Below are 26,703 nucleotides of genomic sequence, written 5' to 3'. Positions count from 1 at the left end.
CGGTGACTGGAAGTTGGTCTTCCTGATAGCACTACCAGAGGTCATTGGTCTAACAGCTGACCTCAGAGGTCATGTGTAATGGAGGTATATGGGATGTTCCCAGGATGACCAGAAACCAATCATATTGCTTCTAGTCAGCTGTTTTCTACATGTGAGCCATTGTGAGCAACTATTTAGGGAATTTCGGCTATTCATGATTGTCATGTGATAGAACTCGGACACATTCTTATTCATCTGTTTGATGAAATCCAATAGTGATTTATCTAGGGTAATTTCCAGAACTATTTCAGTGAGTGAGTGAAAGTTGTATTATGCCAGTCAGCAATATTCAAGCTAAATCCCAGTAACCTGTATAAAGTCTCTCTACACAGGCCAATAATGGACAGCTTAAATATTGATGACTGTGGAATAAAACATTCATTCATTCACTCACTCACTCACTCACTCACTCACTCACTGAAATTGGCCTGGACAATGCAGTTACCATATTTCCTTGATAAACGCCAGGGCGTGTATTTCTTTCAGACACTCTATACCACCAGCGTTGAATTGCAAAGATAATAATGGATAGAATTCTGTGTATATAAACTACCCAGCCTGTAACCAAGACCTCAGCATTTTAACGAGGAAGTATGATGACACACACTTAACCAGATCACCCAGCAAACTCTTAATATAACAAACTCATCTTAAAGGTACCTTGGGGTCTTTCATAAGTGAAGTTGTTCACCAGGGTTAAAAACTAATCATTGTTTCACAAGTCGGCAAACCTGATCTGTGACAGAGTAGCCATCAACCTAATGGTAAAAGTGGTAGTCCACAAGAAACATCACCAGTCCTTCCTGAATCATATGGTCTCAGAGTAGTGGACGTATTTTAATTTCAAACCCTGTTCACTGATACAGAAAAGGAGCCAAAGCTTTACGTACGTCATATGCACCCTTCTGTCAACGCTTGCACACTGCTTGTGTCTGCAGCAAAAAATCTGCAACAAATCTGCAAAGTGCTGACATTTGAAATCCTGTTTGGACTTTCATGTAGCTAAAGAACATCCGAGTTACGAAACACTCTATTTCCGGTGATACCAGCATGATCTGTTTGCACAACATTCACAAGACAGAAAACATATGTCCCTGAATGACAATATCACTGATATCGGCTGTAGGTGACACTTCCGTTTGGTTTAAAGGGGGCTTTGGAAAATTTCGCAAATTAGTTTCAAGTAGTTCAAACACCACTTGTGAGCTGCTAACTCCAATTTTGTTGTTCCATAATTGTTTTAGTTGATGGATCATGAATCCACGGACCCTAGTTTCTTCAAAATCCACTACATGACATACAAGTGATTTTGAGATTACTCTGAGTTTAAAAACAATCATCTATAAACTTATAATGCTCAATTTGACATCAATATTTTGCCAGATCATTTACTTAATGAGTCGATGTAAAATTCCTTGCTTCAAAAATCTAGCGCTATGTCCCTTGTCCTTGATACACAGACATTAATTCCCTTTGTCTTCCGAGAAAAAAACCACAAAAACGAACGCCCCTAAAGATTGTGAATTCAGTTATTTATATCTTCTTCTTATTCATTCTCCTACAGGTAGTATTTGTAAAAACATTCAATAACAGTTTAAAAATGATGTCAGCTTCTTTTTCAAATTTTTAACTTCTGACTTTGATCCAACAAATAACAAAATAATGGCCTTATCATGTCCTTATGTATATCAATCTTACAGTTAATGATTATCTCGTTGACACAGACACTGTCCAAGTCTGACAGGGCAAATGGGTTATCAAAACGTTGAGCACAGGCACTTTAAAAACTCTGATTGGACTGTTTGCAGATTATTCTGATGGTTGGATCTGTGAGTTGTCTCAGGAAGAAAATGATTGTAATCAATTTTAGCAGCATTCTAGAATCCTCTTTTTGAGACATATTATAAATGGAGTTTAAATTCTTTTTTTAATAATGTATGTGAGATTTCCAACATTGATCTTGACAACATGATAGTAATTTCAATGCGAAAGTTGACAGTTATATGTTAAGTATCAACATGTTCTGCTTGTGTCTCCAAATCCTCATTAAAGAGGGCCCTGCATAAACCCTCATTATAGAGGGCGTTATGTTAAGTATCAACATGTTCTGCTTGTGTCCCTAAACCCTCATTAAAGAGGGCCCTGCATAAACCCTCATTATAGAGGGTGTTATGTTAAGTATCAACATGTTCCGCTTGTGTCCCTAAACCCTCATTAAAGAGGGCCCTGCATAAACCCTCATTATAGAGGGCATTATGTTAAGTATCAACATGTTCTGCTTGTGTCCCCAAACCCTCATTAAAGAGGGCCCTGCATAAACCCTCATTATAGAGGGCATTATGTTAAGTATCAACATGTTCTGCTTGTGTTCCCAAACCCTCATTAAAGAGGGCCCTGCATAAACCCTCATTATAGAGGGCCCATGCTAACCCTAAGGTTGCGTTGATCATACATCATCATGACAAGATCACCCCTCCTAAGTGTTTGAAATTAAGGGGGGTCCAAGGGCCCAAGAGTTTGCTTGAATAATATTTGAATCTGGGACCCCAAACATTCAACATTATGACAATGACCTCTTGACTTTCATGCTTAATTTCGAACCCTGGCAGAGACACAAGTGAATGTTGTGGCCCACAACATAGATTGATCAAATACAGTAATACAATAACACCACAGAATCCGTCCAGCCCCTGCCATAGAATATTAAAGAAGCCATCCTCACATGCTCCTAAAACTTGACACTGACAAACAAAACCAATAATGGGACAAACTTGAAATACATCTATCCACAGACAATCAACTTGCTAATGCTGTTATAAATTCTGCTTGAGGAATGTTTGAATATTTGTCCAAATAAAACATAAAGTATTGGAGAGCCATTTTTATCTAGTTCACTGTCCATAGTCACTTAGAGAACATTGGAATATGAACGAGTGTTCCCAAACAAACAAGACTCGATCAGTCTACCAGAACACTTATGGTTTTGATAAAACTACATAAAAAAAACACCACACTTACACTTGACACTTTCACATTTATGAATATATCATACTTAATAAAGTTCAAGCATGTGTGCCGAACCCCTTCAAAAGTCAGGTGCGTTATTTTAGGAAAACCCTCCCACAATTTCCTGCCTCTCCTTGAAGGGAAACCAACAGCTATCATATTTTACCAAAAGTGATGATTCGCATTTTGGTCCCAAGTTGCGGCAAAGTCGGATTGTCAGACATGAAAAAAATTTGCACTTGGTTGACTGTTCCAAGTGGCATAATCCCAGGTTAAACTTGCACAGAACAATTCATTCCATTTCTATATAAAAAAAATATGGTTCTCGTTTCCTACAATCCATATGTTAATAATTTCCGCTGGCTCGACATGGATTCCTAATTTTATCACAATTCAATTATTTTCAGTGGGAAATTCCAGCAAGTCACTTGAAAGAGTGCCATTCTGGTTTAAGTTCTTATTTCTATTTCTCATAAATCACATGTAATTAGATAATTAGTGTTATTTTTTAAACAAAAATGATAGCTGTCTACACAGAACACTGGCCATAATAATTCGAAACAAATACTCAAAAAGGATTAAAATACTTTCGGACAAAAGATATGTCAATGTTGCTATTTGATTCCTTCCTTCAGGAATGAGCTGAGTGTGTAATTGAGATTTTATGCTGTGTCAGCAATAAAGCTAGAGCAATGAAGGCCTTGACAGCATCAGCAGGCTAATGGGGGCAAATATGTGTGTGACTGTCTTGCTATAGTACAACTTTGTCTCAGCAATCCCCTTAAAACAATCACGACAATACAATACTCACTCATGATAAGTAATAATCTTGGGATGAGTGAGTGAGTGAGTGAGTTGGGTTTAATGCCCCTATCAGTGATGCTGGTCTTTGACGTTCGTTGGTATCACTTTGGTGAAACCAATGAGCAGGTATCGTACTGACAAACCTAGAAACATAATCAGGGCAAACCTGGATTCAAATTCACAATTATAGGTTCCTGGCATGCATAAGGGATGTAACTCTGTACAGCGAATTGCAGCACCTTAGATCACTGGGCCACCTGTGGCACAACGATACAGAAGCGGACAAAACACAAGCCACTGAATGAGACACACTTTTAGAGCTGGGCATGAAAACTAAGTTGATAAGATTTAATGATCATGAAAACTATCTACTCAGGTAAATCATTGTAAAGAGGTGAAATGGGGTTTAACGTCGCGTCCAAAATTATTGCACTTATATAGCGATGTGCATGTACGTGTGTGTGTTTGTGTGGCTGCTTGTACTAGTCCAGACTGATGCCGATTTAAAGTGCTAGCTCACTGAGATACCATGCCGCAGTTTAACATGAATACCCCACTCGGACACAGTATACTGACCGGTCCTTGTATTAGCCCCTTAATGCCGAGCGCCAGACAGGGTAACAACAAGTACCATCTTTTAACGTCTTTTGGTATGACGCAGTCGGGGATCGAACCCCGGACCTTCTGCTCTCCGGGCGGACGCTCTACCACTAGACCACGGAGGCGGTCCATTGTAAAGAGAAGAATCCTGATGAAGTTCTAGTTTTGTTTCTGTATGTCACTTTTTGGGGGTTATGGATCGACCCGTTAGAAAAAATTGCCAATGTGCGCTGTAGGATTTACAGCACACTTCTACATCGACTGTCTACAAATCACAAAATATTTGTTAATTCTACATACCAATCTCTTCCTTAATCACTCACTTCTAAATGTGTAACCAGTATGGGTTGTGAAAAACAGGATAGCATAGTGTATGCCTGGGACCTCCTTCATCACTACCTTGCTTTGTCAGCACTGTACCCTGGCATATGTCTAGAACCTCCTTAATTATGACCTTGCTTTGTCAGCACAGTACCCTGGCATATGCCTAGGATCTCCTTAATTACGACCTTGCTCTGTCAGCACAGTACCCTGGCATATGCCTAGGACCTCCTTAATTATGACCTTGCTCTGTCAGCACAGTACCCTGGCATATGCCTAGGACCTCCTTAATTACGACCTTGCTCTGTCAGCACAGTACCCTGGCATATGCCTAGGATCTCCTTGATTATGACCTTGCTTTGTCAGCACCGTACCCTGTCATATGTCTAGGACCTCCTTGATTACGACCTTGCTCTGTCAGTACTGTACCCTGGCATATGTCTAGAAGCTCCTTAATTATGACCTTGCTTTGTCAGCACCGTACCCTGTCATATGCCTAGGATCTCCTTGATTATGACCATGCTTTGTCAGCACTACACCCTGGTGTATGTCTAGAACCTCCTTAATTACGACCTTGCTCTGTCAGCACCGTACCCTGGCATATGCCTAGAACCTCCATCCTTTCAGTCTCCTCCCATATCATTCATACATACAATCTCTCTTCTGACACCAAATACACTTCATGCTGATGCTGAGCCATTGATAAGACACAAAACTGTTCATGACGAATCCAGAGAGGTGGTGCACGGGTTAGCCTGTCTCACAGTCCCTTAGCCATACAATCTTCCCTTCCACCAGCCCTAACTGTAATGCAATAACACTAAATGAAGCAAGTCTAGATTTTCTACAGGTTCAGAATCTCCCATCTCACAGGGGCTCTTTTTCAAATTAAATGGAAGTTTGTTTCTATCAAAATTATATGTTTTCAGAGACTAAGCCTTATCTAATGCAAGGGTGTGAACTCAACTTTTTCGGCTTTTTTCACATTGGGACTTGTCTATTGCGCACCACCCTGTTCAAAGTCTTTGGTCTGCCTCTGGTACTGGATAATGTAAGGCAGTGGAAGAAACATGCTCAATGTCTTAAGTTATGTTTGACATGATTTCCTAACAACTATTTACAGATGTTTTACAAATTTCGGATTCTCAAGTGAAATGCGTAGATCTGCAAGGGGAACAGAAACTCAAGTACATATTTCTGAACTCCTGACCTGCACTAAACACTTTTATCTAGTGGACTGAGGGGCTTCCAACTGACCACTGAGGACGGCCCGCTGATGAAAATCTGCATCCAACATCATGAAGGTCATCAAGAGGATAGGAATCATGCACCCTGCTGATGTACAAGATGGACATAAAGATACTAATTTTACCTCTGGCATTTATGTGCTAAAATGTCCAGATTAATACATATCTCAAAGCATATCATTACTTCATGAAATTTAACAATTGAAATTAATTATCAGTACTTTCCCAAATCTTGGCACAAAAGTATTATTTAAATTGCATAGGGTTTTCTTTGCTTCCAAAAACTGGCAAGTCATCAAATATGGAAACATGTCTTCATGCATAAAAGGAAAAATATACCTCAACTTTGTCCAAGAAATGTGGGAAACTGACCAAGCTGTATCAATTGCCCATAATGTTTGTCAATGTGAATACTATTGTTCGAGATTTCAAATAAAAAAACAAGTCAAAGGTCAATATTAAGGTAGATGCCATACCAACTTCACATATCCAATCACCGAGCATACAAAATGGTTGTGATATGACAACGGTGTTGGTCTGAAATCTGACAATGGACTTGATATTTTATACTCCAAGAACCTTCTTGTACCAATCAACTACAACATATGTTCAAGCAACACGCAGGATATGCTATCTGTAACAAAAAATAAAACACTTTATAATCTGATCCTTTGTAGCGATACTGACATACCAACAACTATACGGTTTATCAATGTGATTAACACAATGTTTTATCCTTAACAACAAAACTACTCAATAATCTGGTCCATGGCAGCAAGACTGACATACGAACACCTACAAGATTTGTCCAGGCGACCCTGTGTGTATTTACAATGGAGTATGGAGTCCAGATGACAGCGGGTAATGCCTGCTTCTTGTTCCAGTCCGCCAGAGGAAATACCATCAGCGCTAGGAATTCTTTCTGAGTGTACAATATACTCTGATGACAAACTTACTTCCCAGGTTACCCTCCTGTCAAATCAAACTTCTAGGGTGCAGCCAGGGTCTGAATTAATCATGTGATAGTTATCAACTTTAGTTTGAAGTTCCAGGAAATCAGGCTTTTCCTTGGAAATGACTGCTGGAGTGTTGCAGCAGAGATTGTGATAACTGCCTGTTATCCCATGGCCAGTAATATTTGTGCTTGTCGAGTGATCATTTAAGTCTTCTATTCCAGTTGATAGTTTTCAGCTGCAAACACTGCCTTAGCATTCAAAGCAATTAAATGTCGCTGTACTAGGTAGCTTCATAAAAGAATAGTAAGTGCGGGGGGGGGGAAATCAAGGATTTAAAAAAATGGGGGTCCACTTGGGCCATTTGTAACTTTAGTGGGGGTCGTGGTGTCCACCCAAAAGGTTATGCCAAAAATCACAAACATGTTATGTAAACTATTATTTATTTAGTTTTAACAACCAAACTCAACATGTTATTGTGAGTGAGTGAGTGAGTGAGTGAGTGAGTGAGTGAGTGAGTGAGCTTCATCGGGGTTCATGAACAATAAGAAATTATTATTAACACTTTTTTTTAATACAAAATTCAAATATTAACAAAATAGCAGAGTTTGCACTAGCCAGGCAGACCAATTGGTTTTTGAGACAACGGATCATGATAAAGCCGGATAAGGCTCAACCAATTAGGGGTCCTAACACATTCAAGTCCCTACTATAAGTACATCAATTTATAATTAACCCAAAATACAAAAATGTAATGTTTCAACTTAAAAACCTTGAAGCTTCTTCACCTTGTCAGGGTTACTGGCATTTGTGTAGTGGACAAGTGGATTTATGTTTTCACAAAGACCACACAACAAAGGCTTACATTATTGGGAAAAAAGACTTGAAGCTTGTGTTGAACATTCTGTGCACCAGCGTACCTACATGGAAAACCAAAACCATCTGACCAAGATCAGAGGAACAGAGACCGTATTGTTTAGAATGTATGTGACCTACATTCTTTACAAGAACCTGCACATGGCCTACTTACAGTGTGGCTGATTTTCAACAATATTTCAAGATATGTATATGTAGATGGTTTCATGAAAGGACAAAGCTGACATATATATGAGGCCTCATTTCACAAAACATCTGTAGCACTTCGACTGTCATAACTCACATCCTTAAACACAGACTTTGCTTTGTAGTCATTGTAACACTTCAACTGTCGTAACTCCCAACCTTAAACATAGACTTTGCTTTGTAGCAATCATAGCAATTTGACAATCATAACTCACATCCTTAAACATAGACTTTGCTTTGTAGTAAGTGTAACACTAAGACTGTCGTAAAGCCCAGTCTTACAGGCTGCTGTTATATGGCTAGAATATTGCTAAGTGTGGTGATAAACAATATACAAGTAAGTAATATGAATGCATCTCTGAAGGTGTTTGTTAACATCTGAACTGTTTTAATATAGTGTAATAGCCCACCAGTCCTTGACAAGCCCTGGTGCAATACCAGTCTATATTCACCAGCAGAATGTTCGCTAATACACATATCCTGTATGCACTGGGAACAATATGTTTGTTATCACATGGGGTGCTGGGATGTGACTTTGTCTAGACACAATGTGTTGCAACATCATTGTATAATCAAAAAGTAAACTATTTTTGCCTGGACCTGTATCAAGATCCTTTCAAAACTAAATGTTGGAAATGGTGGAAGTCCATATTCCTTTGAAGTCTTTTTCCTTTCAAATCATAAATTGACATTGCACTTTGAAAATTAGCACACAATTTCTGCAAAATGTGTGATGTTTATGCAACATTTTCCTTTGCTATAGACATGTGTCAGTACAGTGATTCCTCACTACCAAGCTACCTTTGGTCTCCACATAATTGCTGAGTGTTATAGACGATCAGCAGTTTAACCGAGGTGGAGTCACAGGATAGATGACCAACACAACACTACATGCCTGCCCTACCTAACACAATCTATGCCGCACGTTGCATAATAGAGTTTGAAAAAAGATTAGAATATAGTAGTTGTTTATACGGAAGCCTTTTAGGGCCATTTGTTTTTTTAATTTTTTCGATACTATCTTGAAATTTCAAGATACTAAGTTGAAATTTCAAGATACTAAGTTGAAATTTCAAGATACTATCTTGAAATTTCAAGATACTAAGTTGAAATTTCAAGATACTAAGTTGAAATTTCAAGATACTAAGTTGAAATTTCAAGATAGAGAAGTTGAAATTTCAAGATACTATCTTGAAATTTCAAGATAGAGAAGTTGAAATTTCAAGATACTATCTTGAAATTTCAAGATACTAAGTTGATATTTCAAGATTATTCACTTCAAACGTATTTTTACATCTTAGGATGTTAAAAACTTATTATCTTGAAATTTCAACTTAGTATCTTGAAATTTCAACTTAGTATCTTGAAATTTCAACTTAATATCTTGAAATTTCAACTTAGTATCTTGAAATTTCAAGATAGTATCGAAAAAAATAAAAAAAACAAATGGCCCTAAAAGGCTTCCGTATGTTTATGAATCATAGTGTAAAAAAAGATTGAGCGAGTGTCATGCGCTGTAAGAAACTACATCGTATCCATCCAGCGAATTCAGGTGAATGAACAGGTATAACAAACTTGGTATAAATGAATTGAAAACTTTGATAAAACATCACCAGACACGATGATTTACCATTTAAATTGTATTTCTTGCTCTCCAAGACATTGTTTTATGAGCAGATATTAAGATTACTATATGTATTTCCTCGTAAACTAAGCCGGAAATAGCCATCAGCTGCACAAACGTTTTCACCCAATCTACCGGTGATGTTGTTAAAAACTACCCAGTGATACAACTTTCAAAGAATTTTGATGCAATGGTCAGAGTGAGTGAGTGAGTGAGTATGGTTTTACGCCGCTTTTAGCAATATTCCAGCAATATCACGGCGGGGGACACCAGAAATGGGCTTCACACATTGTACCCATGTCGGGGATCGAACCCGGGTCTTCAGCCTGACGAGCTAACGCCTTAACCACTAGGCTACCCGACCGCCCCTGCAATGGTCAGAAGTAATTGTATCTGATGTTATTACTTTATCAGGAATAATATATTCCAATATCATGTTTATTTAGCTGCAGCTTTTACTATAGATACTTATGTAAACATGTTCCTTTATCACTTCAATAATATCACTGGCAAAGGCATATGCATAGATTTCAAACCATCCCAAATATTCTGAAACATTCATAAACAATTTGTTAATAAATCTACTAGTCAACTATAAATTTTTTAATGAGAATGCTTTATACAGATGTCTATTATCCTACTACTGTCCCATCTATAGACTGTGTCACCAAATGATGAGATACCTGCATCATGACTCAATATAGAGTGGTGAAGTGTCCTAGCAGTTGGAATATTGCTTTAAGTAGTCCAATGTCTCACTCGCTCACTCGCTCACTCACTCACTCACTCACTCACTAGCTCACTCACTTCCAGTTTACCTAATAAATATATAATGTCAATGCAGGATTATATACAGTCTGATTTATCTGCCAAAGCTGATTCCAGACTCGGACAAAGGTCAGTAAATTTAAGGTGTGCACTTCTATTTTACTGATTTAATCCTTTGTTTTTAACATCAAGCATTAGAGGCTGAGATGAACACTGAACATACTAGTTGATGGATGAAGTGATGCATGACATCTTCCAGAGCCAAGGGCATTAACTGACTATAAAAAGTCCAGTTTCCACCCTTGACAAACTAAGCTGGAATTCCGGAGTTAATTTTGGCTTGATTAACGAGTCTATGTACAACGTATAGTCCAATAAAAATAGCATAATGAAGTATACACCCAGTTCGTAAACAACATGGATTTCAACACGCAGATTTTGGTTGACTGCAGGATTTGCAAAGCATGTGTACTACCAACTGGGCATCGACAGATATTTTCCAAATCTTTTCATGTTTTTTATCAAGGTGCTAATGTGATTTGATGCACTTACTGGGTAAAACCCATTTTATTACAAAATAGATCTTGATTATCAGTCAGATCGTCTTGACAGAGCATCGCCATTTTGTTTGAAAAAAATGCAATTGATATGCGAGACAGAATCTGATTGGTCAATAAGAGGGGCAGAGAAGGGACATAACTCGTAATACCCACTGTGGCGCTATGATCGAGCCTGGAAATTTCAGCCTAGTTCGGCAAGGGTGGAAACTGGACTTTTACAGTCCCTTTATGCCCTTGCCTGGGGAGATGCAGCATGACAATGGGACACAACTCTGAACATCACTTCACAGCACCCAAGTCCACATCATCACCAAGCTGTGCTGTCAATCAAGAACACTTTCAGTTCATACAATCACCTGATCCTTGCCAATGACACATGTAACTCCTAATATCACAAAACTGATGAGATTTAAAACATACAGGAAGTTAATCTGATCTGAATCACTGATTCTAGGAGTTTTATAGCTGAAAGTCAACAGGGAAGTGAACAGGGTTTGATATGGTATTATATTGCCGGAAAGGTCACATATACAGTAATTACATAGCCCACAGCTGTGATGACCTCCAGTTAGAGATGGATCATAGCAGGAAAAACAACCACCTGTTTTTCTTCATCTATTTCAGGTTTTCACTGGGGTTTGTTTATTTATAAATGTCAGAACAAGTGTATTATTCATTCGACTTCAGATCACCCTAACAGCGTGCAGACATGTAAGGCAGCCATCTTGAATTTATCAATCTAAATCATTTTATACCGCAAAATATCCATGTTAAAAGAACATCTCTTCTAATATGTAATTATTTGGGTTGTGTGTATTAATGCTATACGTCAAATTTGTTTTAGAAATGTGAGAGTGAGTGAGTGAGTGAGTGAGTGAGTGAGTGAGTGAACAAACACAGAATCAGCAATATCTATAGCAACCAAAAACTTAAAATAAGTCCACCCAAATGGTTACCAAAAAGATCACAAACATGTTATGTAAACTATTATTTATTTTGCTTTAACAACTAAATCAACATGACTGAGTGAACAAACACAGAATAGCAATATCTATAGCAACCAAAACTTGAAATAAAAAATATTGAATGAATTATGCAAAAAGATATCTCAGTCGAACATTGGAACAAAAATATTACTGCAAAAACTGGGAAATATTTTCATTCATCCTCGAAAAGAAATCCAGCAATTCCAAGCCAGGACACGATGTTGGCTCAAGTTACAGAGAAGTCTGCTTTTACAGCTCTTTCTCAATTTGAAAAGCTTTAAAATTCCTCACAAACTTTAAAATTTAGTTTCAGTCGTCAAACAATAAATGACAAACATGTGTTAGAAAATATTTTCGGAATATGTTCCAGTGTCGGAGGGGCCATGCACTTCCATACTGGAATTAATGCTGAGAATAACCGTCATTATTAAAGCTGAGTTAATCTTTGATAACCGTAATCATGTGATTCAGGCAGTAGTCAAATGATGACTACAAACGTGGACTGCACCGTTCCTACCAGCATACCAGATCTACATGTACAATAAGTGTCAATAGGTGTCAAACACCTTAGCTCCCAATATATCACAGATGACTCATTCATGTCTCAAGGAATTGTTGTTTTACCCTATATTTGATTTTTTAACGATCTGAAAAGAGGCCATTTGACTCATTTAACAAAACAAATTATGTATGCATGAAAGAAAAATTCTTTTTGTGTGATAGTCCAACTTTTTCAATCTGCTATCCAAAGTTACCAAACAAATTATCAGACTTATGTTTGAGAAAGAATATATCTTAGTCAGCGAAACAAATTATACATGTTTTTTCACGGAAAGAGGGTGACAAACAATATATTTTTACAACATATTTGTTACAGGACTTGTTCCAGTGTCTATACTGTAGATATCGCTGCAATGAAATTGCATCACAATGCTTTGCAGACCATTGTGACGTCACTGGTTACCATGACGTCACAATCAAATGACATCACTAATGTCTCTGCTACTGAAGCTGTTAGCAGCACTTTTTACACTAAGACACTGCTTATCACTTTCTACAAACTGAAAAAGTTGGAAGAATGATGTTGGATGATAAATAAAATCTCACCCTCGTGTCTTTTGATATCAAATATATCAACACTTGTTGATAAAAGTGGAAAAAATCCTCTGCAAGACTCAGAGTTTTCCCACTTTTTTCAACTCGTGTTGATATATTTGATATCAAAAGACACGAGGGTGAGATTCTCAATATCCCTATAAGATCAAATCCACCGATATGTCGCCTTGCTCTAAAAACTGGCAAATAACTTATCTTTCAAACAAAGCAGCTATTTGTACACCAAATAAAATCACTAACAAACGATGATGAGTGTCACTTTTACAAATTAAGAAAAAGACAAAACATTTTTCTCAAGTACTTCAAAAAGATGCCCTTAGTATTCTCTTCAGAAATATTAAAAGCCAACACCAGAGAATAAGGTGAGGTGAGGTGAAATGGGGTTTAACATTGCGTCCAAGATTATTGCACTTATATAGCGATGTGCATGTACGTGTGTGTGTTTGTGTGGCTGCTTGTACTAGTCCATGCTAATGCTGATTTTATGGTGCTAGCCCACTGAGATACCATGCCACAGTTTAAAATGAATACCCCACTCAGACACAGTATACTGACACCAGTCCTTGTTTTAGCCCCTTAATGCCGAGTGCTAGACAGGGTAACAACAAGTACCATCTTTTAACATCTTTTGGCCAACGCGGCCGGGGATCGAACCCCCTGACCTTCCGCTCTCTGGGCAGGTGCTCTGCCACTATACCAGGGTATGAAACTCTCAAAAATTTCAGCCAGACCCAAGAACTGGCTAGCTGAAATACTTGCCAGCCCTGACCAAAACCTGCTTGCCCACTATAATCATATGTTTCTCAGGATAAGCTAACGGGATTTCTTTTTGGTTACATTTTATCATTCATCTTTACATGTGAATTAATGATTATCATTGGGAAATATTTAGAATATTGTCACATATGAAATATAACCCGACCGTCAAGGCAGGGGGATTTGAAAATCTGGCAGCCCGAGTTGAAATCAACCCGTCTCGGACGGTCGGGCAGGCAGGTATTTCGAACACTGACTATACCACAGAGGGGTTCACCTGAAAATAACCAGTCTAAGGATATATTGTTTTAGTCTCACGTGGTTGCTCCATGTCGATAGCCACATACTCTTTCCTGCACAAATGTCCGATAGTGTCAATCACTGATGTTATCATATTGCCCTCAACAGGAAGGCAAAAAACCCTCAAGCATTATGAAACAGCCAAAATGCCCTTTGACCTTTCTTGACCCAACGACCTGGTAGAAGACCTTTCTGAAGAACTCGTCAAGAGGAAATTTATCAACATAATGATTCCTCTCATAGCAACAGGGAACATATCAAAACCAATTTTGAAAATAATATTCACACATAATTGAAATCCTACTGGTGCAGGTGGTTTGACAAGGTAATGCATCTGACACACTGATTTTCTCCATCCAGGTGGTTGATGGTTGCAGGTGCTTGACATTGATGATCACATGATCATCCCTTGGTTCACTGCTCTGATACAATAATGCAAAGAAGCATGTGGGCTATAAATTAATAATGCTCCTGTTTTACTGCCACTGATGTGACCTTTTCTCAGACATGTGTTCAAAAAATATAGTTAGTTATGTTTTATTTATTTAAACACAACTATTGAGCACCTGTCTATGTTTGAAAAAACAATTGAGCTCCTCAACCTTAACAAAAATTGTTGATCTCAAACCAAACACCCTTGCTTGGTTCACTGATTTACTTTCAATACTGTAGGGTCAGTGGTTGAAAAATCTTTTAACTACTTCTAATTATTTTCCAACATTTTGGGGAAGAAAAAGGACAATCGTACACTATTGCAAAAGAAAACTGACATGGTGTAAACATTAAATTATTTGACCATGCAATATCCTTTCAGACACTAGTCATTTGATGACATAAAAACTCTCTGGAGGGAATTTCTACACTTCCTACATTTGTTTCATAAATGTGCTATTTTATCTAACTGATTTGGCATCAAAGAGGAACATATATTCTCTTAATAACTTTTCACATACATAAGAACATTTGATTTCAAGGGATAATTAAAATCTGTCTCTTGATTGAGGCACTACCTTAGCTAGCCTTACTTAAGTCAGTTTGGCACAAGCAAACCATCAGTCATTCACTTAGTGATGTACCCAAACAGTGATATATGGCTCAACAACACTACTGACCATTCTATACAACCCAGTTTCCCATGAAATATCAGAAGACGAACCGGGCTCAATTTAATTGCAGGCTTGGAACAATTCAGAACCTTTCTCTGTCAATTTTCATATCCAGACTTGTAACAATTCAGAACCTTTCTCTGTCAATTTTCATATCCAGGCTTGGAACAATTCAGAACCTTTCTCTGTCAATTTTCATATCCAGGCTTGGAACAATTCAGAACCTTTCTCTGTCAATTTTCATATCCCACTTTAGCAGCTAATTACCTTAATCATTTGGAGAATTTATACATGAGTTTCTCACAACCTAGACACCAGATCATTGAACATTGAATATTCCCTATTTTAAGTTGAAACGTTCATATTTGTGTAATCTTCATAATATAATCAACAAATGTTTATCCTTGTTTTGTGGATTTCCTTTGGACAAAATAATGAAGGGGTAAAATAAAATATATGCATACAGAGATGTGGTCAGAATTGACTTGGGATTCTTAACTATAAAGTTCCAACAAAATATTCTTTTTGGAAACCATATATTTTAGATCAAACACACCTTTCAACTTTGTATGGTGCATACACTGCATGCATAAAATGAACCAGGGAGAGCCACAAATCTTTGAAAATATGATAAGGACTCCAAAGCTGTTCTAAATGACAAAAAATCCTCAGCATTAGCAAATATCAGGCATTCATCTGCCAGAAATACAACTCTACATCACATACAAGTTTCTTGTACCATTTCCGGCCTCCACACAACTGACAAAAAACTAAATGCAAAAGTTCATTGACGGAGAAATGAAATGAAATCTGTGTTCACTGATACTTGTAACTTTGTCTTGATACCTAAATTGTAACATTTTCCTCAAAACTAATATTTTCCTAAAAAACAACAAAAAAATAACATTACCACTGTTATTTTGAAGCTTTGTAGTGAAGAGATCTATTTTAAACCAATGTAGGTCAACTCGAACATGAGCAAAGTGGGTCACTTGACAACCCAGAAGGCAGACAATGCAACCATCTTGTGCAGTGTGTACTTGTTCAAGACATTTATCTAATGCCTCTCATCACATACATGTCAGAATATTTTTAATCGTCTACCATGTGTTTCGAACAAAAAAATATTTTTAGGGTTTTTTAGTGTTTGAATGTTATTTTCGAGTCAAAAAGTGTAATGTGTGTCAGCATGTAAAGATTAATGGACTCAATTAATATTCATCATTATTATCACTTATTTCAAGCCTAAACAGACTCGTCAGTGTCAAAGACATTCGTTCAATACATTCTGTGGAGCAATGAGAACACACTAAAATCTATGGATGACAGTCTTCTCAACCACAGACTTTTCAATAAGGACCACAGAATCAAAATCATCCAAAATCATTACTACAACCTTACTTAATCAACAAAGGCACTGACAAAGCAAATAGACAATCAGGACTTGTGTTCTTTAAAAGTGATAGCATTTTGATGCTGAATAAATGCATTATTCCAATTTTTATTATCAACCTAAAACTTCTCTGACAAATTACAAACATCCACTTTCAAATATAAGGAGCTTCAGTCATTGACCAATCAGCATTGAGAGTTCAATGAAGCCTAAAATGCTTAGCTGGCATAAATGTCTCTACAAGGGAGATTAGCCTCCTGAAATCGGACCCTCCCCCCAAAGTAACAACATGGGCAATGGAAGGTGATGCTTCTACCACATGGTGGGAGACCTCTCTTTGACAGCCTACAAACAGTGTCCCAACCCTCCACTGGGGTTAAACTGGCTTTCATTACAAGAACAGGGTTGATTTATGGAGAGAATGTTCTTGGCGTGTAAATGTATTTTTCATAAGTCCATACTGCTTTCTGTCACTAGAAACCATTGGGTAGATTGGTTGACAGTTAAAATTAGAAACAGATTCAAATGCAATCACCTCGTGTGATGGGGAGAGGTCAAACAAAGTCCCAGCATGCTTTGGGAAAGGAAGTTGCTTATGAAACTGGTAAACCTATAACACATGACAACCATCAAGCCATAACGGCAAATATCAACTTAAGCACTTTGTGTCTTCCTACTTCTTAATGGACTTTGTTTCATTCCTCATATGGTATGTATGATATTTCAATATCTTTAAGTGGCATTTGAGAAGCTGTGGTATCAAGAGGTAGACATATATCAACTTCTTATCTTAGAATGAATGAATGAATGAATTTCTTTATTTCCTCCAGAGTTGAATCCGAAGATTTTACATGGACAAGTACATTATTTACAATACATCAATGAAATTACTTGATTATATACAAAGAAATCATGTTATACACTACTATGAATAAACAATTTACAATGTACATTTTGAGAGCAGTAAGGTATCTAGTAGATATACATAAGGTATTTCTTTAAATTCCATATGAAGTGGCAGAAAGACAGTATGATGCTTTGCCAAGTATCGTAATCAAGTTCGTTTGTCAAGTCATGGACATCTGCACCGAGAAAGAAAGAAAGCATATCATCATCGTCAAACATATCTATTTTCACGTATACATCTACATCAAGTTTATCAATTAGGCATGACAAGAAATTATTTCTGTCAGGCATAAACATTTCACAGTGCAAAATAATATGGCAATCATAGTCATAGCAATGTCTATTGCAATGGAAGACAAGAGTTGGCTGCATTTCAACTTCTTTATTCCTGAATAAAGTTGGAATCCACAAGTCAACTGTCCCTTCCTACAATATTTCAGTTTCAAAATTTCAAATTGAGCAATGCAAATGGTCAGCAGCAGATCTTGGACTGTATCCCCCCGTCCATCCCCCCCATTGAGATCACATGGACTCTCCAAGACATGAAGCAAAGAATGACGTGTATCACTGCGGTAAGACAATTCATCAGTGTCCCTATTCAACACTGGAGTTAAGAACTCGAAATCAGTTCTGAGTAAACGACTTTAAAAAATCAGGGGAGCCTAAAGGCCTTGTGTCAGGCTCAATTAATTACTAATTGACGAAACTTAAAGTAGCATCTTAACTGAGATTGTCTCCCCTCATCTCATCTCAAAACTTGACCTTCTCTTCAGCTACAACTGATTAAAACAACTTGAAAGTTGAGTCAGTGAGGTTCAAGCAACTTTCAGTTATCATGTCGTGCAGTAGCTCAGATTCTCAGTCGTGACTTGAAGGGCACTGGTATGATACAGGCTGTACCTTCTGCAACGTGTGTCCAGTTTATAAGAAAATTCACAACACTGTTGGGCACCAGAACCAATACTTCACTCGAATCACACAAGGGCACCACAAGCAGCATCTTGGGGACATCTGACAAACAGACACGTTGCATGTCATCCTGTCGGACACCTGGCTCAAACTGGCAAAAGCTTGTTACTTGATGATGTCTACTTGTCAGCCCTATGCTCTCCGCATATCTCACTCCATTGTCTGCAGTCTGCTTGTAGATTTTCTGTCATCTGCTTGTCTTTCTTCTGCTTTTTGGCTGGCTGCTTTTTCTGACGTGTTTGTCTGCCACATCAGCTTGTCTGTTGTCTGTTTGTCAGCCAACTGCTTGTCTTTCTTCTGCTTTTTTGCGGCTGCTTTTTCTGACGTGTTTGTCTGCCACATCAGCTTGTCTGTTGTCTGTTTGTCTGCCAACTGCTTTCCGTCATCTGCTTGTCTTTCTTCTGCTTTTTTGCCAGCTGATTTTTCCGACGTGTTTGTCTGCCTCATCAGCTTGTCTGTTGTCTGTTTGTCAGCCAACTGCGTGTCTTTCTTCTGCTTTTTTGCAGGCTGATTTTTCCGACATGTGTTTGTCTGCCACATCAGCTTGTCTGTTTGTCTGCCAACTGCTTCTCTGTCATCTGCTTCTCGCCAACTCCTTGTCTGTCATCTGAGTTTGTGCTTGTCCACTTACCTTTCTTCTGCTTGTCGTTTTTCTTTCATCTCCTAGTCTCTGCTTTTCTGCCAACTGATTGTCTGACATATGCTTGTGTCTCCAACGGCTTGTTGTTTTTTCTTCTTTTTATCTCCTAGTCTTTCTTTGCTTTTCTGCCAATTGATTGTCTGACATATGCTTGTGTCTCCAACTGGATGTCGGTTGTGTGCCGTCTGCTCCTCCAGACTTGAAAGGTGGTGGTATCACCAAGGGAGTGTACCACATGCAGGTACTTGATGCAAATGTCTCCCAGCTAAGTAGGGCACTATGACAATACCACAGCATGTGAAGAGACTTAGCTGTAATGGCAGACTGGAACATGTGCGCTGCATACCAGCAGAATTGTTCCTGTCTTACAGCTAGGATGGCAAGCTCCGCCCAATTCTTCCACGGCAACCTTCACCACCACCAACACAATGCAAGACAATCATTTCTGTATGGACATTCTGGTCAGAATTGGGTCTCTGTGTACTGGAGGCCTGTCAGATTTGCTGAACAGCAAACAGTCATGAAGATTATTGAGAACCTTGTCTCCGTGGTGTGTTTTGTCCCAGTTTTACCAATGTGTGCTGGTGGAGTAGTCCAGTGGACAAAGCACTTGCTCATCAAACCTAAAACCCAGGTTCAAGTCCTTCATGGGTACAATCCATAATGTCAGTTGGCAATAGTTGGTGATAGTGCCTCAGACAGACCCAGAGCATACATTCTTTAACAATCGTGCTCATTTTATTCTCATCTCCTTCTCAGTATTAGCAGCCTGTACTCATCCCTTTATCAGCTAGGACTAGAGTGAGTGAGTGTGAGTGAGTGAGTGAGTGAGTGAGTGAGTGAGTGAGTGAGTGAGTGAGTGAGTGAGTGAGTATGGTTTAACGCCGCTTTAAGCAATATTCCAGCAATATCATGGCGGGGGGACACCAGAAATGGGCTTTCCACATTGTACCCATGTCGGGAATCGAACCCGGGTCTTCGGCATTACGAGCAAACACTTTAACCCCTAGGCTACCCGACCACCCCCTAGGACTAGAAGGCTCCTTAATACTTGAGTATGGTTTAATGGGCTTCACACATTGTACCCATGTGGGGAATCGAACCAGGGTCTTGGGCGTGACAAGCTAACGCTTTAACCACTAGGCTACCTCACCGCCCCCTAGGACTAGAGTGAGTGAGTGAGTATGGTTTTACGCCGCTTTTAGCAATATTCCAGCAATGAAAATTGGCAGATGGTCTATTGAATAATGTATGACAGTCCCAATAAAATGACAAAATACGAGTAACACCTTTTATCTAGTCAAAGCCTTGCTATGGCTAGTCCATATTTCAGTCATAAGCTTCAAAATAAAGCTCTTGAATGTGTCTGAGAGTAACTGAATGTATCTGGCATGGGGGAAAGATGGTTTCAATCCATGGTAGCTGTTGGCAAGTCATCACTGGTAGCAAACTGGTGATCCATTTATCAGAAATTGATCTGACCTTCTTGTTTTTGCAAGGATTTGAGAGACTTCAAGTGCTGATTCAGCAAAATTTGCTCATGACCTTACAAAATGTCACATTGATTGACAATCGACAAGTTCACTTAATGCACTGTTTGTCTTTCATGTTTTTTATATAATACAAAAGTGTTGAAATCTATTATCACTCTTAATGATCCTAGTTTCGAAGTCTCTATCAACTACAGCTATTAGATAGACATCTCATTTTGTGCATGGTCAGACACCTTGGTTTACATAACATAACCAGATTGAGTCCTTCAACATTTTCTGTGTTCTCAGTGGTCATGTCCTCATTAACACTTGACTATGCATAGTTTCAAACACTGACACAAAACTATTTAACAAATCTGTCCTGAGTCCTTAAATCATTCAAAGATGCTCCACTCCTTAAATCATTCAAACGATGCTCAACTCCTTTTAACCCATTCAAAGATGCTCCACTCCTTTTAACTCATTCAAAGATGCTCCACTCTTTTTTAAATCGTTCAAAGATGCTCCACTCTTTTTTAAATCATTCAAAGATGTTCCACTCCTTTTAACTCATTCAAAGATGCTCCACTTATTTCTAACTCAATCAAAGATGCTCCACTCCTTTTTAACACATTCAAAATTGCTCCACTCCTTTTAACTCATTCAAAGATGCTCCACTCTTTTTTAAATTATTTAAATTATTCAAAGATGCTCCACTCCTGTTTAACTCATTCAAAAATGCTCCACTCCTTTTAAATCATTCAAAGATGTTCCACTTCTTTTAACTCATTCAAAAATGCTCCACTCCTTTTAACTCATTCAAAGATGCTCCACTCTTTTTTAAATTATTCAAAGATGCTCCAATCCTTTTTGACTCATTCAAAGATGCTCCACTCTTTTTTAAATCATTCAAAAATGCTCCACTCCTTTTTAAATCATTCAAAAATGCTCCACTCCTTCTTAAATTATTCAAAGATGCTCCACTCCTTTTTAAATCATTAAAAAATGCTCCACTCCTTCTTAAATCATTCAAAGAGGCTCCTCTCCTTTTTCAACTCATTCAAAAATGCTCCACTCCTTAATTCATTCAACAACACTTCATTCCTTTTTAAATCATTCAAAAATGCTCCACTCCTTTTTAAATCATTCAAAAATGCTCCACTCCTTCTTAAATCATTCAAAGATGCTCCACTCCTTTTTAAATCATTAAACAATGCTCCACTCCTTCTTAAATCATTCAAAGATGCTCCTCTCCTTTTTCAACTCATTCAAAAATGCTCCACTCCTCAATTCATTCAACAACACTCCATTCCTTTTTAAATCATTCAAAAATGCTCCACTCCTTCTTAAATCATTCAAAGATGCTCCACTCCTTTTAACTCATTCAAAGATGCTCCACTTATTTCTAAGTCAATCAAAGATGCTCCACTCCTATTTAACACATTCAAAATTGCTCCACTCCTTTTAAATCATTAAAAAATGCTCCACTCCTTCTTAAATCATTCAAAGATGCTCCTCTCCTTTTTCAACTCATTCAAAAATGCTCCACTCCTCAATTCATTCAACAACACTCCATTCCTTTTTAAATCATTCAAAAATGCTCCACTCCTTCTTAAATCATTCAAAGAGGCTCCTCTCCTTTTCCAACTCATTCAAAAATGCTCCACTCCTTAATTCATTCAACAACGCTCCGTCAGAATCTTTTACACAGAACTGGTACAGTAATACAGAGGAGACTCCATCCATTCATTCCTTCAATCTATTCAAGATCTTACTACTTGCCTGATTAAATATCTTAAATATGGAAACAAGGAAGAAAATGAATGATACCATCTCTGACACTGACAATATGATGTGGCCATCAAATAAATCTTGTAACCTTGGTAAAAAAAAAAGAAGATCTGTTTTAAGCAAGTATTAAACAAAGAAACATTTGAGGACACTGCAACAACAAGTAGACAACCAACCTTTCATGAGAAACAATACCAAATCTATGAAACTAGGAACCATATACATAAACATATACTACTGGAAAGAAGTTAAAGAACCTCCCATTCTTTCATATTACTATAATCAATCTGCCATGGCATGACAGTGTAACTAGAGTTTGGGGAAACAATCAGTCGTTTCTAAACTTTTTTTGAGTAGTATACACATACATGTTCTCTTATTAAGCCTAACGCAGACAAAGGAACATTCTGATCAGTAATGGATGCTGGTTCCAAGCCCTGGAGAATAAAGTCTTTAGTCAAAACCTTTCTTCCTGAAAGTGTACAACGTCCTACCATGTGACACTGACAAATGTGTGTTATCAGAGGGTGTTAGGTGTCCACGATAACAATTCCAGCCAAGTCATCACTTTCAAGATTCCTATGCAAGGTGGCAAGACAGTGTTGCAACTACAGTGCACATGATGACCAACAGTTGTGTGTGCACATGCTGGAAGCATTGTCGCCCTCCAAGACATTCTTTCAAACCCTTGGTTGAATGATTACAATTTCTGCAGCTTTGACAGGGGTATTGAATTTCAGTGTGAGAGCTGGCTATGGATACCCTAGTACAGATAGGGGGTTATTTTATCAGTGGACTAGGAATGAGGTCAGTGACTGATAATAGAGTAACAGATCACAGTTCTTTTGTTTCAAGTTCAATTTGTGGAAAACATGCTTCACTCACCTGATGGTAATTTCACATTGGCCGATTCTGTCACTGGAGACACAGTCAATACTACAATTGCTAATATCACAAACATTGGTGTCAGCTTAACACATCTTATTCCTTGGCTGAGCAAGTTGAAAGACACTTGGGCCCCTATTCCTAGCACAGTTCCTGTCCCCATCCTTGCATTCCTCCCTAAACCTTTTCCTTGTTTCTTTGCTCTCTTTATCTTTGTCTTCTTCTGTCTATCCTAGGGAGCCATTACATGGACAGGTTTACTGAAATTAGTCCTTGCCCTCGTGAGCTGTTTCACGAGCTGCTAGGCCTGATGTAGAGCTAAGGAGTGTTAAGAGACCTCAAGCGTGCCTTGTGCCTCCTGCAGCGGTAGTGCTGCTCCAAGACCAGTACAGCACAGAGAAGGGACGCTGGTTCACAGAGAAACTGCTGACGTGTTAGCCATGCCCTCAGCACTGGTACCATCACACTGGGCTATATAGCTCTTTATTGCCTGACTAGGGGATACGGGGCTGGGGGAGGGAATACGTTACCTTGCTGACATGGTCAAGATTTAACTGACCTTTGGCTGGCCATAGGCTAATTTGTGTTACACCATCTGTGATCTATTAGGACTATTGGCTCAGTGGAAAGTAACAGTTCACAGTTGGGATTACACATTGGTTATGAAATTTTGCACTTGGTCATTAGCGAAAGTTGTAGAAGAAATATTTTCTTGCATAAGATGGAGTATTTTGAAGTTTTCCTAAAAAGTTTCTTGAACATTTCTTCAGTAAAATTTCTTTGAAAATTTCACATTTTTTTTAAATATATGAATTAAAGAAGCCAAAGCTTTTATCAATAAATGAAAACAAAAATATAATACCCAGTAACAAAAGGTAGTGAGTAAAATTAAATATGTGGAAGGTTGGTTTTTTTGTTTTTTTTAGATAGAATGTTTTTTCAGTCACTACCTCAAAACACACAAGTTTTTTACTTTGAAATGAGGAACCTAACCTGTTCACCCCCATCCACCAACCAATTATGTTCAGCACACCCCTCATAGCCAGCTAACATTTTTATTTAAACTGAGGCAAAAATATTTTTTCCCCTTCAAAAACACCCAGGCCCCCCCCCCCCCCCCCCCCCGACTCCATTAAATGGACGCCCCCTATACTGAACATGACTCCTTCCCAACCCAATGACCAGGTTCAGCTGGTCAGTTCAATCCATCTAACTGTTTCAACCTGACCCCGAGGGAGTCTTTTGCAGATGTCATAACACAGGGGTAAAATGAGAACACAAAGAGCCATTCGAGATTCATCCCCCTCCCAAGTTAAAGAGGAACTAGGTTCAGATAAATCGATAGCCTAACCAGTTTGTCTCAATTCATTCACAATGCTCTCAGTTTGTGTGCAGATCCAAATATGATGATGATCTAGTTAATTATTAATTAACAAAGAATGTTTTAGTTATAAGTCACTAATTATAATGTCTACCCCTCGACTGGAAACATGTACCAGACCATGAAACATAGTTTGTTCGTTTGTTGTTTAACGCCGCACTCAGCAATATTGCAGCTATATGACGGCAGTCTGTAAAATAATCCGAGTCTGGACCAGACAATCCAGTGATTGACATCATGAGCATCGAACCACGCAATTGGGATCGATGACATGTATCAACCAAGTCAGCGAGCCTGACCACCCGATCCGGTTAGTCGCCTTTTACGACAAGCATAGTCACCTTTCACGGCAAGCATGGGTTGCTGAAGACCTATTCTACCCCGGAATCTTCACGGGTCCATGAAACCTAGTCTCCCTACGTGTTGTTGCTAAACGTTACTCAACAATATCCCAGCCCTAAGATGGTGGCCTGTGAATAATTGAGTCTGGGCCAGACAATCCAGTGACTGACATTGTGAGCAACAATCCATGCTACCAAGTTACGAGTTTGTCCCTCCCATCTATTTGGTCGCCTCTTACAGCCAGCATAGCCTGCTGGGGACCTATTTTAACTCGAAATTTCCACCGGAGGCCCTTTCAAACTGAAACTTTTCTATTGATAATTGGAAATAATTTATGGCATTTTTCAGGTTTACTTAAGGGAAAAGTGTCATTTAACTCAGGTGGTATTTGGTCGGAGGGGCTGGGATGGTTAAGAAATCAGGTGAGAACATTGTCTACAACAGCTCTTTAATCATTTACATCTAAACAATGCACATAGATCAATCACGGTGCATCTAATAGTATAAACAATTTGAGATTTAGATTATTAATCTATAAAACTTTTATTTTGAAATAAACTTGAAACATTCCATTCATTGAAACAAAATTAAGATTGCTGAGAAACAAACATTTCCTTAACAAACTTTTGTTTAACTTTGTGGTTCATCTGTTGGGTTGATCAACCTTCTGAAACTGATAGTTTCTTTTAAATATCACCAACATATATTACCAGTACATACAAACACATACATACACTATATCAGGAAATGTCTCAAGCTATGTAAACTGCAGTTATACCAGTCCCCGCTATATTCCGTGATGTACCTATCTTGCAGAAAATCACATTTTGTGCAGAACTTGTACTGAATTTTGCATTTATCTGCCCAAACTTTTAAAAAACATGTGAGTTGAAAGCTGGTTTTAAAAGTGTAAACAGATATTTATGTTGTTTTGGAGTGAACTTTACTTTTGTATAATTGCTTAACTGAAAATGCATGTTGACACAAGTGATTTCCAGAATCACTTCAATAAGCTATTCTAGCAATGGATAACTGTATCATAAAAATCAGGTGCAATACTACAAAATTCATGAAAACTTTGCAGAATTATGTGCAGATTTATCCAAATAAGGTTGCACACTTTACAAAAATTGACTGCAAATTTTTTACTTTTTGACCTCAGAATGCAGCAGTGACCGTTATATATTCCTTGTAAGGCCACACCAGTATAGAGTTATCAGAAACAAACAGTTCCACGAAGTCACCGCCCTGTCCACAAAAGCATCAGGGCTCCACAGTGTCAAGCCATTCCATGGGGAGGCACACCATTGAGATATGGTTCAATTCATTAGAACTGGTCCATCTAACAGCACAGCTAGCTCTGGACAAAGGAACCTAATCAGAGGGAAACTGGGATTCAAACCCATGTACAATAGATCCTGGCATGGCTCAGCACAACAGTTTGCATGAGCTCCCCCTCTCCAACCCAAAAAATACCATCTCCATGGGGGCACCATATGCTGCTGACTAGGTTGATGTCATCTTCTTCATATCCCAATTGCCTTGATCGATGCTCATGATTTCAGTCACTGGATTCTCTGGTTCAGATTTGATTTCTTACAGACTGCTGTCATATAGTTGGAATATTGCTCAAGGCAGCAACCCATGCTTGCCGTAAAAGGCGACTATGCTTGTCG

General features: G+C 38.3%; 1 protein-coding gene across 2 annotated transcripts in view; it reads right to left on the bottom strand.

Annotated features, from left to right (window-relative positions):
* LOC124151948 (collagen alpha-1(I) chain-like) overlaps positions 1-23,712 on the bottom strand; it is a 108,185-nt gene extending 84,473 nt beyond the window's left edge. Inside the window, exon 1 of one of the 2 annotated variants that reach the window (XM_046524653.2) lies at positions 23,305-23,712. In XM_046524653.2, coding sequence (XP_046380609.2) covers positions 23,305-23,467 — 163 coding nt within the window. In that variant the 5' untranslated portion in view covers positions 23,468-23,712. The remainder of the gene's footprint in view (positions 1-23,304) is intronic. The other variant, XM_046524654.2, reaches the window with a different exon arrangement.
* Between the last annotated feature and the right edge of the window lie 2,991 nt (positions 23,713-26,703).

Source organism: Haliotis rufescens, unplaced genomic scaffold (genome assembly GCF_023055435.1).
Source record: "Haliotis rufescens isolate VD_foot unplaced genomic scaffold, xgHalRufe1.0.p SCAF_8, whole genome shotgun sequence".
In the NCBI taxonomy this organism is placed as follows: Eukaryota; Metazoa; Mollusca; class Gastropoda; order Lepetellida; family Haliotidae; genus Haliotis; species Haliotis rufescens.
The sequence above is the reverse complement of the archived record's forward strand: the minus strand, read 5'-3'. Positions and strand labels throughout refer to the sequence as shown.